At 48.6% G+C, this 13,844-nt stretch overlaps 5 protein-coding genes across 5 annotated transcripts; 3 read left to right on the top strand and 2 right to left on the bottom strand.

Annotated features, from left to right (window-relative positions):
• Positions 1–440: 440 nt before the first annotated feature.
• N7517_009388 (uncharacterized protein) lies at positions 441–2,493 on the top strand (the record flags this gene model as incomplete). The annotated part of the gene is made up of 3 exons (XM_056727111.1): positions 441–620; positions 676–953; positions 1,011–2,493. The coding sequence occupies 3 exons, from the start codon at positions 441–443 to the stop codon at positions 2,491–2,493; spliced, it is 1,941 nt and encodes a 646-aa protein (XP_056575683.1).
• Positions 2,494–3,415: 922 nt separating this feature from the next.
• Positions 3,416–7,564, top strand: N7517_009389 (Tetratricopeptide-like helical; the record flags this gene model as incomplete). The annotated part of the gene is made up of 2 exons (XM_056727112.1): positions 3,416–3,775; positions 3,836–7,564. 2 exons carry the CDS (start codon positions 3,416–3,418, stop codon positions 7,562–7,564), a joined length of 4,089 nt encoding a protein of 1,362 aa, XP_056575684.1.
• A 630-nt stretch (positions 7,565–8,194) lies between these two features.
• On the bottom strand, positions 8,195–10,777 carry N7517_009390 (putative spindle pole body associated protein SnaD; the record flags this gene model as incomplete). The annotated part of the gene is made up of 1 exon (XM_056727113.1): positions 8,195–10,777. The coding sequence occupies one exon, from the start codon at positions 10,775–10,777 to the stop codon at positions 8,195–8,197; it is 2,583 nt and encodes an 860-aa protein (XP_056575685.1).
• A 356-nt stretch (positions 10,778–11,133) lies between these two features.
• Positions 11,134–11,629, bottom strand: N7517_009391 (KGG domain-containing protein; the record flags this gene model as incomplete). The annotated part of the gene is made up of 2 exons (XM_056727114.1): positions 11,134–11,298; positions 11,366–11,629. The coding sequence occupies 2 exons, from the start codon at positions 11,627–11,629 to the stop codon at positions 11,134–11,136; spliced, it is 429 nt and encodes a 142-aa protein (XP_056575686.1).
• An 851-nt stretch (positions 11,630–12,480) lies between these two features.
• N7517_009392 (putative class III chitinase) lies at positions 12,481–13,449 on the top strand (the record flags this gene model as incomplete). The annotated part of the gene is made up of 1 exon (XM_056727115.1): positions 12,481–13,449. The coding sequence occupies one exon, from the start codon at positions 12,481–12,483 to the stop codon at positions 13,447–13,449; it is 969 nt and encodes a 322-aa protein (XP_056575687.1).
• Between the last annotated feature and the right edge of the window lie 395 nt (positions 13,450–13,844).

Here is a 13,844-nt window from a genome sequence, read left to right on the forward strand (position 1 = left end):
CCAAACCCTCAATACATCCCTGGCACTAGCAAGTCCTCAGCATTCCAACCTATTAAGCTAAGATGGACCAACCTCGACAGAGAGGGCTATCCTCAAGGCCTTGGATTCTTCTGGTGCACGCCCCTCGGCTGCGACATTCCACCCCTCCACGCCATATTCGCGTCGACGCGCTCCAGGGCTAAGCACCCTTCATTAAATTCCTCTTTAGTCCTTCAACGCTCCTCTTAGTACCAACCTTATGTATGATCCTCTTTAAGCTCAATCGATGAACTTCAAGTGTGTCTGAAATTGGGTTCGATTTGGACCTGGCGCATTGAATTCGCCTGTCCTTGACTTATAACACACTCGCATTCTTCCCTACCCGGTTTCCGAGTCCCAGAAAGCTTGGAAAGGGCCATAAGGAGAGTCGCCTGTCTCTTGCTACTTCAATTATCGCGATCATGACTGGATTTTCCGCAACACCTCGAAAGGAGGGGACATGGACAAAGCTTGTGATATTTGTTGCGCTATACATGCTACTCCTCGAGTCTATCTTGGAATGGGTGCTCGTGCTCTACCTTTACGGTAATGGCCAGGTTGACTCAAAGATGACTCTGAGTGTTGTGCTTGGACTTGTCGCAGTATGTTTGAACTTCAATCTTTCGGTATTATACCGCCTTGCTGACCGTTATTCAGTCTTTTCTCTCAGTGCCACTTGTCAGTCTCCAAAGCCTGGTTGCTTGGCAATACAATAACATTGGTGGATTTGGAACACAGAAAACCGTTCTGCATAATGTATGCACATATGTGTTACGCTTGGACCTTCTACTTTGGTTAGCTACAAGTGTAGCAGGTCTAGTTGTTGCTGCACAGCAGGTGTACTGTCTCCCCGAAGGGACACATGCAAGTTTCTGGAGAGTTGGTATAAGCTGTGCCTTCCACCGAGCATCTGTGATCGTGTCGGTTGTTTCAATGTATGCAGCATTTTCGTTCCGTGTCATCCTTTACTTCAACTAACAATTATCCTACAGGGTCACCGTGTGCACAATGTACTGTGCGAGGCAGCTGTGCGATCGACCATACGATGTATCGCTTCTCGGTATCTACAAGCGCCAAATGGTTAACAGAGACGGTAGTATCGTCTCTGGTAATAGCTGGGATAGCGAAGAAACCCTCAAAAACGAGATTCTCTATCTTTGCCGCCAACACGATGGAAATGGACCCGGGGAATTCTGGTCTGCAGACCCAATCGCCAACCGAGTCAACTGCCATCCCAGCATCCGGCATCCTGCCCCCATCCGTCTACGGCCTCAACTTCGAGTTAACACTGATCCCGGTTCGACATATGGAGAGATTATGTCTGGAACGACGATTTCGCCCGACACTCTACACCGTATCTCGCCTGGATCACAAAGCCAGGCTAGCGAGTTCTATCCCATCTCGTGCACGTCTACGACCATGAGTTCACAGACAGCCAATGAGTTACGCGCCCTTCTCTCTGATGCGTCTGTCCCTCAACTCCCGGCCCTTCCTCAGGAAAACACCCACCATAAAAGAGGAAAGTCATCGTTGTCTTCTCTTAGACGTCTTCTTCCAAAGTCTTTCCCATTATCGCTTCCATTATCATCGGATCCTCAAATCCAGGCCCTGGCAGACCCGAACGCCGCATCTGACGTCGAAAAACAAGTCGTGACACCAAACAGCATGCCCAAGGGAATCCCCGAATCCACAACCTACCAAGTCGTCGCAAACGGCAACACACCAAACGCATCTTCAGCATCCCTCCCCCAAAGCCCTGCCAACACGCTATCCAAACCCATGCCCGCACACCCAGAAGGCCACCACACCCGAACAATGACAATGAACTCCGCCGACGCCCCAGAAGTAGTCCCAACCCCATCTTCCCCACCAAAGGTCCGCCGCTCCCAAACAGCCTACACCATGCCCGCAGCCCGCTCAATCCACCACCCACACCACCCAAACTTTATCCCACGCCCCCCTTCCCTACCACGACCACGAGCATACTCCCAGTCCCGCCGCCATGCCCCGGGACCAAAAATGCACCCAGACTCAACTCGAAAGACCGTGCAACAACAGAAAAACATCATCCACTACCCCGTCCGCAGCTCCTCCTACCACTTCGACCCAAACCACCTCCCACGCCACTCGCAGAGCCAGTACAACCTTCACCCAAACACCCACCCCGGGAGCCAGTATGCACACCAATCATCCCGTTGGGCAAACCAGCGCCGCTACGGCTCAGCTCGCTCACTGCAAGCGCCCATCCCCCGCCGCAACGACGTCGAGATAATCTACCCCAGCACGCGTCGTTCACGAAGCAGTACCCCTGGCGTCGCCAATGGCCCGCTCAGCTGTATCTTGGAGACGACGTCTGACCCGCATGTGGTGGATGGTCCGAGACCTCTTTCGACTGCTTGCTTGGAATTGCCGTCTAATTGTATTGACCAGACGAAATATCGGGGTGCGAATCGGACGAGTTTAGGTTTTTATTGAGAGGGTGTGTGGGAGAAATAAGGGAATGGGTATTGACTGCTGTTTGTCTGCTGGTCGGACGTTCATTTGGTGATATTTGGTTTATTTTTGTATGGAAGACTTCGGTTATATATCAATCTTTTACTTTGCTTCTTTCATTTGTCTGGTTCATACCCCGAGATCGTTAGGAGATATAGAAGTATGTGATAGTTTGGAGGCCAGGGAAAGACTACCCTGATACACATTTGCATAATACACTCGTGTAACCTGGGAAAAGTAAACCGTTTAGCGTGGGAGTTCTAGGGGCTTCAGGATCTTGGGTTCATGGAAGGGCCATGTTCCTGTATTCCTGGCCAGTCTAGATGTTTAGGCACCTCAGACCCGAGGGTATGCTGTAGTAATCAGTTCTCTACTCAATTTCGACTTAGGTTTGATCTTGATCTCTGTCAGTCTGGTAGCCTTAGATATCTGGTATTGGCATGAGCAGAATCAGTACTTTCTCTATGGGAGCCGGTCTCCAGGGAGCGTATGAATATCTCTCTCCTGACCCATTTTGCGCAGTTCCGCGCACCCTCGGGGCACTCAACCAAGACAGTTGTTCAATTATGTATCAAAACAACAAGCTGATACATTACAGCGCCTATATCCCAATATCACATTGTCAACTGACCTGAATATGCAGGTTACAGGTCACCACCCGTGTCACTACTAACCGCCATGATCCATCCAATCCCGTCTGGATTTTCCTATGTTTTGCATGCAGATTGTCATCTATAATTCCCTCTGTAATTCCATACTTCTCAATGCAGAGTCTAGGAGAACAGAACTGATATATACTGATGTTGGACGAATTACCCCGCATTGGTGTGGCTGAAGCGAATTGATTTTTCATCCAAAAGGTCAGCAAGTCAATTTATATAAATTCTCCACATTGTCGATCATAATGTCGTCCCAGAAGATAGCTTCATTATGGACTGAAGCTATCAAACAATATGAAACCATCGCGAAGCAAAAGCTCGATCCCGTCGTTCTGCGGGTGACTACAGTCAACGATTTACTGGAAGTAATCGATGAGGAAAACAAACAATTCAACGCCTTTCGTGACCGGGGGCATCGACTTCGAGATGTGCTCAAACATGCCATGGCCCCGATTGAACTGGTAGGAACGGTGGTGGCCGGTGGTGTCTCTGCGGCTTATCCACCTAGTACCTATGTGTTTGGTGCGGTAACTCTATTGCTGGAAGCCGCAAAGGGTGTTTCGGACAAGTATGATGCTATCATTGAAACGATGTCAACTTTGAAAGTAAGTTCGTAGTGCATACTATTTTAGGGAAGAGTTGATGTTTAGAGCTGACCTTCATAGGATCTTACCATTCGACTAAAAGTATACTCGGGGCAGACTATTTCCGAGAATCTGAGCAACAAACTGACAGAGATTTTGACCTCGCTTTTGGAGGTACTCGCCTTTGCCCGCAAAGAGGTCAAGCATGGAAGGATGCTTAGCTACGGCAAAAGCCTGCTGTCTGGCAGTGACGGTGGAAAAGAGGCAATGGCCAGATTTTCCAGGCTTGTCGAGGCGGAAAGTGCATTGGTTGGGGCCGAGACCCTGACAGAAGTGAAGGGAGGGTTTGCGCGCGTGAATTCCGATATGAAGAAAATCGCTCGACAACTGGAAGAAACGAGGCTGCAGTCTGAGATGCCTCGCAAAGAACGCATGGCCGCAAACCTACGACTCTTACTACAGCCTTCCAGGAGCTCCGAGGATCGATACAGGACAATGAATCGTAACCGAGTACCGCAAACCGGGGACTGGATACAAGAGGAAACGGAGTTCATCGATTGGATCGCCGGAAAGAAACCAGTCCTGTGGATCTCCGGAAACCCAGGGGCTGGAAAGTCATACATCGCTACCAATATGATTGATCACCTAAAGCAGAAGCCACATGTTTCTCTGGGATTCTTCTTTTTCAAGGACGACGACCCCACAACCCGGTCCACACATCAAGCTCTCCGCGATATCGCATTTCAGATCGCACTAAAGGATCCACTTTATGCTGAGTATATCGTTGATTGCTTAGATTGTCCTGAGGATATAGGGACCCTTGAGAGTTTATGGAGGAATCTGTTTCTGAATTTCTTCATCGATAACGGAGGCAAGGAAGACGGCAGGAAATCCGCAGAAGGCCCAGTTTATCTAGTCCTTGATGCACTCGACGAAGCATTCATCAATGATCGGCTCGAACTATTTGAATTGGCGAAGGATATCCAGGCCGGTGGTCGGATCCAGCTCCTGATGCTGGGCAGACCACAAATTGCCGAGGAAATGAATGATTTGATGGAAACCCTTCAAATTCAGACGATCGATGTTTCTGAAGTGAATAATTTCGAAGACATTGTGCATTACATCAAGACTATCATCGCAAAATCCATCTACTTGCGAAAACTGCCGCCCTCTACCCAGCGAACAATTATTCAGAGACTGTCTACTGGCTCCCAGGGGATGTTTCTCTGGGTTGGGCTCATGTTACAGGATTTGTCGCAGATCAGAAGCAAGGGAGACATACAAAGAACGCTCGACGAAGCTCCAAAAGGCCTAACAAAGATGATCTCCCATGTCCTAAAGGGGTTTTCAGAGAGTTTCACGGAAAATCCCCAATACGCCGCCGACTTGAATGAGCTATTGGCATGGACAATGTGCACCCCGACTCCGCTCTCTCTATTTGAGATTGACGCTCTGTTGAAATGGAGGTCACCCGAAGGAGAGAGTTGGATATGGCTAGAGGGCTCTCTTCGAGTACAATTTGCCTCTATCTTTCTTTTGACCCGTGAAGATGGCCTTTCCACTGCAGATCTGAAACGAAGAATGAATTACACGGATTACGGCGATTTAGAAGAAACACCCGAGTGCGACTCGGAGGAGAATGAAGAGTTTGATTCGAATGATGATTTCGATTCTGATCACAAGACCACCACGGTCTCTTTCTGCCACGCATCCCTCGGAGAATTTTTCAGAAGCCAGGAGGGCAAAGTCTCTGCTGGACCCAATTCTCCGCCTATCGGAGTCAACTATCATGAAGCTCGGATATTAGTATTGAATAGATGCTTCGAAATCATCCAGAATAAGGAGGAGTCGAGGGAGCAGATCGCACTTGCGTTAAGATCATACGCCTGCAGCTATATTGTTCAATTCCTCACTGCCGTTGATATGAGCCAGATTACTAAAGACACCAAAAGAGCCATTGGCTTTCAGTTGGCTGAGCTATTGTCTGATGAGTCAGGGTTCGAAGCATTTGTTTCGCCTGATGAACTCAATTTCTTCAGCCAGGACGCTCTGGGTATTTTGAATAAATGGCTTGGTGACCCTGATGTTCAAGAAGCTCTTCCGGATGAGACCAAGATTTGGTATAGCAATGCCATGGCCGAGAGTCCAGCCGAAATTCTGCGCCCAATCGCGAGCTATATAGCTTCTCACTGGGTTCGAAACACTTCATGGTGCCCAGCTATTTGTCTACTGATCATTCGCGACTTCATCGCCTTTCAGAGCTCTGGCCCTTCTCTCGACGCCACTTCCGTCGAGAATGTCCTGCAGATCGCAGACTGGGGTCAACCTGAGCATGACGCTCACTGGTATGGTAGAGTCGGGCAGGCATTGGAGAGATTGGCGTTCTATGATGGGGCTATTGAATATTTGCAAAAGGCTTTACAAATCGACCCGGAATTGTGGGAGTTCCGTTCTCAGATGGCTTGCTTGTATCGAGACATTGGCGAGTCTGCCAAAGCTCTGGAGATTCATCAAACCAACATCAACCTGATCAATGAAAAAGAGCAGTCTTTCGAAGTTCGGAAAGTCCTTCACCACGAGTACGAAAGAGTGGCAGATTGCTACTTGCGTCTCACAGATAAGGAAAATGCCTTTTCCGTGCTTCAAAAAGCATATAACTCTTACAACCATTGTGCAGAATGTGCTCGATTAATTCTGGAGCACTATCATGGCGCTGGCAAGGTTGATCAGATATTGGACCTTTTTCAAATGATGAACGAGAAATCACCCAGTGAGGGCGTGAGCCACCTGACAGAGTTTATGCTCAAAAATCCAGATATAGGCTCCATGATGCACGAATTTGGCGCCAAGATCATTCGGAGGGGATGTTTCTCATTCTTTAAAGAAGCTTTCACAGCTGCCATCATCATCGCTCGTCGCCAGAAAAAGGCTATCCTAACTGCTACGTTGGAATTAAGCCTCTCCTCCTTGCTCAGCTCACTTGGAGTTGACCCTGAAGGGGGAGCTCGCATTTGGGAACGCATCTTGGAAACTTACAAACCAAGTCAAGCGAAAAGTAATCTGCATCAGATTATATTCCTCGCATCATCTTCTCTATGCTGTTACTACTTCAAACAATGCTGCCGAGACGATTGCTCCGAAGTGGAGCGTCAAAGATATGGCGAATTACTCGAACGTCTTGTTATGGGACGACCCCTTCACTTAGCTCGACATGAAAGAACCACCAAAGCAGTCACAGAGTACGCATACCTGCCACGGCCTGAAGCACGCGCCACACTCGGTACGTACTACAAAATGTGCGGCCGTGACGATGATGCCCTGCAATTTTTCAGATCACTTTTACAACTCCCCGTTCTCATACTTGGCTTGCCTGATGACGATGAGAACCGGAACTGCTACCTTCAATTGGCTGGGATCTTTGCCGCTATGCGAGACGTCAACAACTGGGTGTCAGCTTGGTATCAAATAGCTTTCCTCAATGAAAAGATTGGCGATACGAATGCCCCCAGGCCTTTCTGTGACGGGTGTGGGACTCTTTGCACTATCGACGGAATAGCCCACTGTTGGCGCCATGACATGCCGTTTAGCGTTCTTTTTTGTGAGGAATGCTTTCCACGGTTGAAAGACGGTTCGCTGTCTGTTGATATCTGCGACCCAACCCACGAGTTCATGATTATTCCTACGCGACCCCAATCTGTCAAAGAGCGCAGTATAGAGCATCAAGCGATGATGTATGTCTGTGGAGAATGGATGACATGCAGTGATTGGAAGCTGAGTTTGAAGGAGCAATATGGGTTGGAGGAAGAATAGACGTACATTCGACACAAAGGGTTACAAGCGAAGATAGATGTTCCCGAGTGCGACAGCTCAGATTGTGTACAATTTTTTATAATTCGAGCATATTATCCATCTGAATGCATCAATTCTATATGTAATTTGAAAATCGCAGTCGAAGTTTCTAAAGCTAATAAGAAAATCTAAAAAAATCCCCGAGAGGACATTTTAAAAGACTTTGAAAAGACTACAAGAGACTGCTAAAAAAAAAAAAGACCACTAAAAGGGGTGACCAGCAAAGGGTCGAAATTCAATATAGGAAAGTCTGAAGTGGTGCACTGGCGGTAATAGACTCCTGTAGCCGTGGTCAATATGATACCCTAAATGTATTCTACATTAGAAAGACAGGTAATTGAACAATAAACATAGAAGCTCAAAAGATTAGTACAAAAATTCATTTGGTAGCATTGTCAAGAAACAAGATGCAAAATTCGTCTTCAGGCGAGAACAGAACAACCTCACGAAGACATGCAAGGTCAGATCCCCAAATTCCATTCCAGGAAGTACGCCAGACCGCTAAAAGGCGAATCAAAAGAAACACAATGCAATCCATAATCTATGGTACATCAACCCCAGAGAAACACAAGATCAAGCAAATCAACCAATCTAAGCCCTAGCCTCCGTGCTCTTAGACTTCGGCTTCTGAGCATACTTGTAACGATAAGCTTGTCCACTCTTGGCATCCACATCACGGTCTCGATCACGACGACGGTTCTCCTTGCCCTCAGTCAGAGGTGCGGGCCCCCGACCCAGCTCCTTCTCGCCCCAGCTCATCATCAAAGCCTTGGCCATGCGATCGCGCTCCTTGAGTAGCAGGTCGATGCGCCGCTCCCACTCGCGCTCGCGCTTGTCCACGGACAAAGCGATGCGCTGGTCAATCGCAGCGGCGGTTTCGTCCTTTGCAGCGATAACGTCGTCCTTTGCGGCGATGACCGCTTCCAGGCGTCTGAGTTCTGATTTGAAACTCTTGCGTAGGTGGGTTTCTGAGGTGGCGGATGAAGTGCGGAGGGTTTCAAGATCCGAGCGTAGATCGGATTCACGTTGCTCGGCGGCTGTGAGGAGGTTGCGGATTTTGCGCATTGACTCGGCGTGTGAGGCACGCAGAGTTGAGACTGCTGTTGAGTGTGCGGTATTCAGGCTGCGGAGCTGGCTTTGGTGGTTCGCCTCCAGGGCTGCTGCATCCGGTCCACTTGGCTCTGGGTTAAGAGCTCCACGCGCGGTTGGGGGTGAGGGTGGTGGGCTGGGAGGTTCGGCAATCCTGTCTTCTTGCAAGCGCGCGATAGTCTCGAGGGACTCGGCGTGCTCTTCTTGAGATTGCAGCAGGTCGTTCTGAGACTTGTTTAGGGCTGTTGTAAGCTCGCCAACCCGGTTGGAGAGTCGCAAGTTCTCTGTTTCGATGGTGTTGATGAGGGTTTGGGCTTCAGTTGCCTGGTCACGCAGACGTGCTGCTTCGGTATCTGCGGCTTTCTGTGCGGCGGATAACCCCTGGAGTTCTTGCTGAAGGCTTGCAATGCTTGGCATATCTGGTTGTTGCAGTTGCTGCACACCTTGAGCGTCCACGAACTTTTCCTTCAATGGTGAGTGGAGTGGGGATGCGGGATCACCTGGGCCCAAATCTTTGATCAGATCGAGGATCTCGCTGTAGGTGCTATGGCCACTGATAGGCAGATCTGCTGCAGCAGCTTTGAGAGCACTCTCCTGGGCTTCCATATGGGATTGGACACGGGTGAGATTCGCTTCCAGTGTAGTGTTCTTCTCCTCCAGAGGACGGTTTCTAGTCTCCAGGTCGATAAAACGTTCCTCGAGGACTTGATAATCATTGTGCGCACGCTCTAGTTCCGCCTCAAGCTTCTCATTCTCCAGCCCGTAGTCGTCGATCTGCCCTTGCAGTTGGTCAATCTCTGAGTTTCTCTCCTGTATTTGTGCATCCTTGACCCGTGTGATTTCCTTAAGCTTGGTCAAAGTCTCATCCAGAGTTTCATCGCGCTTTCGCACTTGCTCTTGAGAATGATTCAGTTGCTGGCGCAGGTGAGTAATTGTCTCCAACCGTTCCTTGTCCAAAGGGGTCTGAGAATCTTTGTCTTGGAGCTGCTGTTGCATCTCACGAATTTGGTTCAAAAGAGGATTGAGATCAGTTGTATTCATGCTCGACTGGCGTAATAGTTTTTCATGCTCTTCATTTTTCTTTTGAAGTGACTGGACTTGCTCGCGCAGCATTGCCTCGTCGCTACCCTTGGCATGCACCTCATCCAGGAGAGCATTCTTCCGCTGCAATTCCGCCTGGAGATGACGGATCTGCTCACCAGCAGAAACAGCCTCGAGCACACGATTGCGGTTCTTCTGCAATTGGTCATCGCGTTCCTTCAAGGATTGTTGAAGTTGTGTAATCTGCTGGTGAAGATCCTCATTCTGTTCCCCTGGTGCATGACTGGAGGCGTCCGACAATTTCCGGACAGAAGGAGATGCGGAATCCTGGGGCTCATCATCATCGGGGTATTCTTCAATGCCTTCCAGGTGGGTCGAATCTTTGCGGAGAGCGCTAGTCCGATGCAACAGGTGTGAAGGGGTCGACATATCCACTGGCGGTCCAAATTCACTGTATTCGCCAGAGTCGGCTTCTTCTTCGATCACGGGTTGCTTTGAATTCCGAAAAGATCGTCGTACCGATCCGTAATCTGCTTCGGCTTCATCCTCGTGATTTTCCTCATCTTCCAAATCGCCCATTAGGTATTTTTCCATATTCGCGGTAAAGTCTTCCGGTCCCCCAACATCGGATAATTTATCTACATCTTGATGAAAAGGGGGCAGAGTTTCCTCGTTTCCATCCAATGCAAAATGTCCGCTCGGGAAATTACTGAAATCCAGGGTGTAATCGGCAAGACGCGCATCGAGATCTGAGCCTGTTGGGCTTCCAGGAGAAGGAGGTCGAGAGACATTTTGCATTTCATTGTCGGAATGGTATTCATTATCAGCGGCGTGGCCATGATCTTGGCTGCTACGTTGCGCTGCGACGCGCTCGGTTGCAGGAGTTTGGGCAGTTGCAGCAGTCTGGGCAGTTGACGGAGATCCCAATGGGCTGGAAGGGTGTTGTGGAGGAGAGGATGGCATAAATAGAGGCGTCACCAATGTTGACTGCCCGATGGTGTCATGTGAGGTCGGAAATGGCGAGGTATAGCCTGTGTTGGCCATGGTTGCGCACGCGTGCGGCTGCGCAAAGAGGGCACGATAAGGTTAAAACTCCCAAAGCAGAGGTCAAATACAATCCCTCCGGGTTGCACTCGAGATTTACCAAGTGAAAAAAAAAATATCAAGGTAAATAGAGAAATAACAATAACCAAATTGCGGGGAGAAAAAGAAAGATTGAAGAATCTCGCGACGGGTTGTATTTGGACGCCTGAGGCATTGATGTTTATCCACTGCCTTTTTAGGTCTAGCGGGCATTTCTGTATGCTTCTTACTTCTTACTGCTCTAAGTTTTTCATGTTTCACCTTGAGTATTTTGCTATTTGGATGAATTTGATTCTGAAATTGACAGTCTGATCGAATCAAGCCATTGTCTTCCATTCTTCAAATCCAGGTGGAACCACCGAGGGTTCATGGGACCGGCCGCGCTGTTCAGCTTCTAACTCAGTCTCCCCGTTGCCTGGTGCTTTTTTCCCTGTTGCTTTTTTACGAGTACTTGCACGGCCACCTTTTGCAGCAATAGCATGCTATTTCCTCACATTCATACAATTAACGACAAAGCCTGTTCGCTGGTTGGTGTTGCAGCACGCTCACCTGTTTCTCTGGATCCATGTCATGGAACCCACCGACACCTGTGGCTTTTCCACCCTTCTTTCCACCCTTGTGGCCTATTTCTGAAAGCTCTTCGTGTGACCGATTTGCAAAATTCCCAGGATTGGGATGATGTGGGCGATTGGGCGGTGGTGCTGTGGCGACACTACAGCGATGCCACGATCCAACATTCACAGACCGTGCCGATGGAAGCAGTCTAAGAAGTGGACGTGACATGATCTGAGTACCTCTGATCAAAGCCATCATGCTATTAAGTGTGGAAGTTGATGCCAGAATAATACGTTGCTCCTCAAGAGGGTATTCCTTCGCCACAAGACTAAGTTGATGGGCTTGGCCCGCAACTTATGTAGTCTCCAGAAATGGCTATTTTGCCTCCATCAGCTCATCGGAGGCGATGTCGGCTTGTCTCTATATGACATTCCCCTCGGAATCCCCTGGTCCGCTTTCTGTCTTCTCGTGAGATAGATACATGTCATTCGCGTATGTCCGCAAGAAGTCCACCCTGAACTATACTGTGTTCCTGGTTGCTCGTTTCAATTTGTTGGAGCACTGATCCGATATTCAAATTTGATGTCATCTTTCAGGTCTTCCCCAACGAGCCGAATCCAATGCCATGGATATAGGGATCAATGTCCATGGTTCTAGTATTGAAGCGGCCCAGGCCCATGTGTGATGATGAGAAGATGTCTTAAAAAGTATTCAATTCAAAGTAGTCTTGCTTGATCCACCAATAAGCATAATTCCTTGTAAAGAGCTGGTAGCCTTGCTCAGAAATGGATCTACCATCCAGCTTAGTCAGTAGGCATTCTGGCTTATCGTTGTCCACGGGTTCAGTACTACTTTGTGTTGCAGCGATAGTCACCGGTTGATTCAATTTTGAGATTTTTCATTGCATAAAACTGGAGTTTCATTTACTTCTAACGTTTTCTGTCATTTCTCCCAGACGCTAGCAGCTTGAAGGTTCCGAATCCCCACATCTGCCCAGCTGTCAACTGCCAAAGCTAAAGCATCACCCAGCTCTCACAACGCGAAGCCCATGAAATAAACTTGCTGCAAATTACGGATATCTGGGTATTTAATATCTCGCTATTCTCAAAATGCCACCTATCCGAGGTAGACTCGGCGAGCGTCCGCGGGTGATCTTGTACCACCAAACGCTCATCCCCGGCGGGGGGCAGTATGTCTCCATGCTCCCGCTCCTCGAAAACAACACCGGGATAACGCATATTATTCTCGCTGCTATTCACCTGAACAGTGAACCAGGAGACATCACTCTCAACGATGACCCACCAGACAACCCCAAATTTGACCCCCTGTGGGCCGAAGTACCCCTCGTGCAACGGCAAGGCGTGAAAGTGATGGGCATGCTAGGCGGGGCCGCCCCGGGCTCCTTCACGCGGCTTGACGGCAGCCGGGCGGAATTCGAACAGTTTTATTATCCTCTTCTGACCATGATTCGTCGCCATGGACTTGATGGAATCGATCTCGACGTAGAAGAGACCATGTCTTTGCAAGGTGTCATTCGACTCATCGATCGACTCAAGGCTGACCTGGGCGACGCATTTATCATTACCCTGGCTCCTGTGGCAGCTGCATTACTTGGTATTGGGAACCTATCAGGATTTGATTACCGTGAACTCGAGCAGGCTCGGGCTTCCAAGATCAGCTGGTACAATGCCCAGTTCTACAATGGCTGGGGCCCTGCCGAGGATCCACGGATGTATTCTACTATGGTTGCCCAGGGGTGGTCTCCCCGACGGATTGTGTACGGCCTGTTGACAAACCCGGGTAATGGATCGCAGGGTTATGTTTCTCAGGAGAAGATTGGACCTGTTCTGGCAATGTTGATTGAGCAGTTCCCCAACTTTGGTGGCGTTATGGGTTGGGAGTATTACAATGCTCTACCTGGAGACACAGCAAACCCATGGCAGTGGGCTGCTCAGATGACATTGAGCATGGGTATGAAAGAGGTTGTCGCGGCAGCTCGTCAGTTAATCTCAGCAGGGCCGATGGCGAGCAGTCTCAATAATTTGTTTCAGGATATGCTGAATCAGGGACATCAATGACGCAGTGAATATCTAACATTTCAATCATTTCAATCCATGGCTATATACTTAAACTTCAACTATTTTCAAGATCAGATATAGTGAGTGGATTGGTCAATGGGCTTTGGCCTACATGTAAATTTCAAGATTACCTGAGGGCGTTACTAGGGCCTCAGCCTTTAGTACCTAAATTGTACGTACCATGGTTAAAGTAAGAAAATCTACAAATCTAATGAATAGTCAGACAACAAACATGAATTGTGCAATTTATATAATTTATGTTGATTTTCAACTTGATATGATCAAAGTCTCGTCGATCTTTTCCTAAGTAGATACGTCATCGCATGAATCACCACTAAACAAGACCTTCCACTCTTCACCATCTCCGGTGTATTCAGCATGCATTGATTTTCACT

The sequence above is a fragment of the Penicillium concentricum genome, assembly GCF_028827145.1.
Source record: "Penicillium concentricum strain IBT 3081 chromosome Unknown utg000004l_segment0_segment0, whole genome shotgun sequence".
Lineage (NCBI taxonomy): Eukaryota > Fungi > Ascomycota > Eurotiomycetes > Eurotiales > Aspergillaceae > Penicillium > Penicillium concentricum.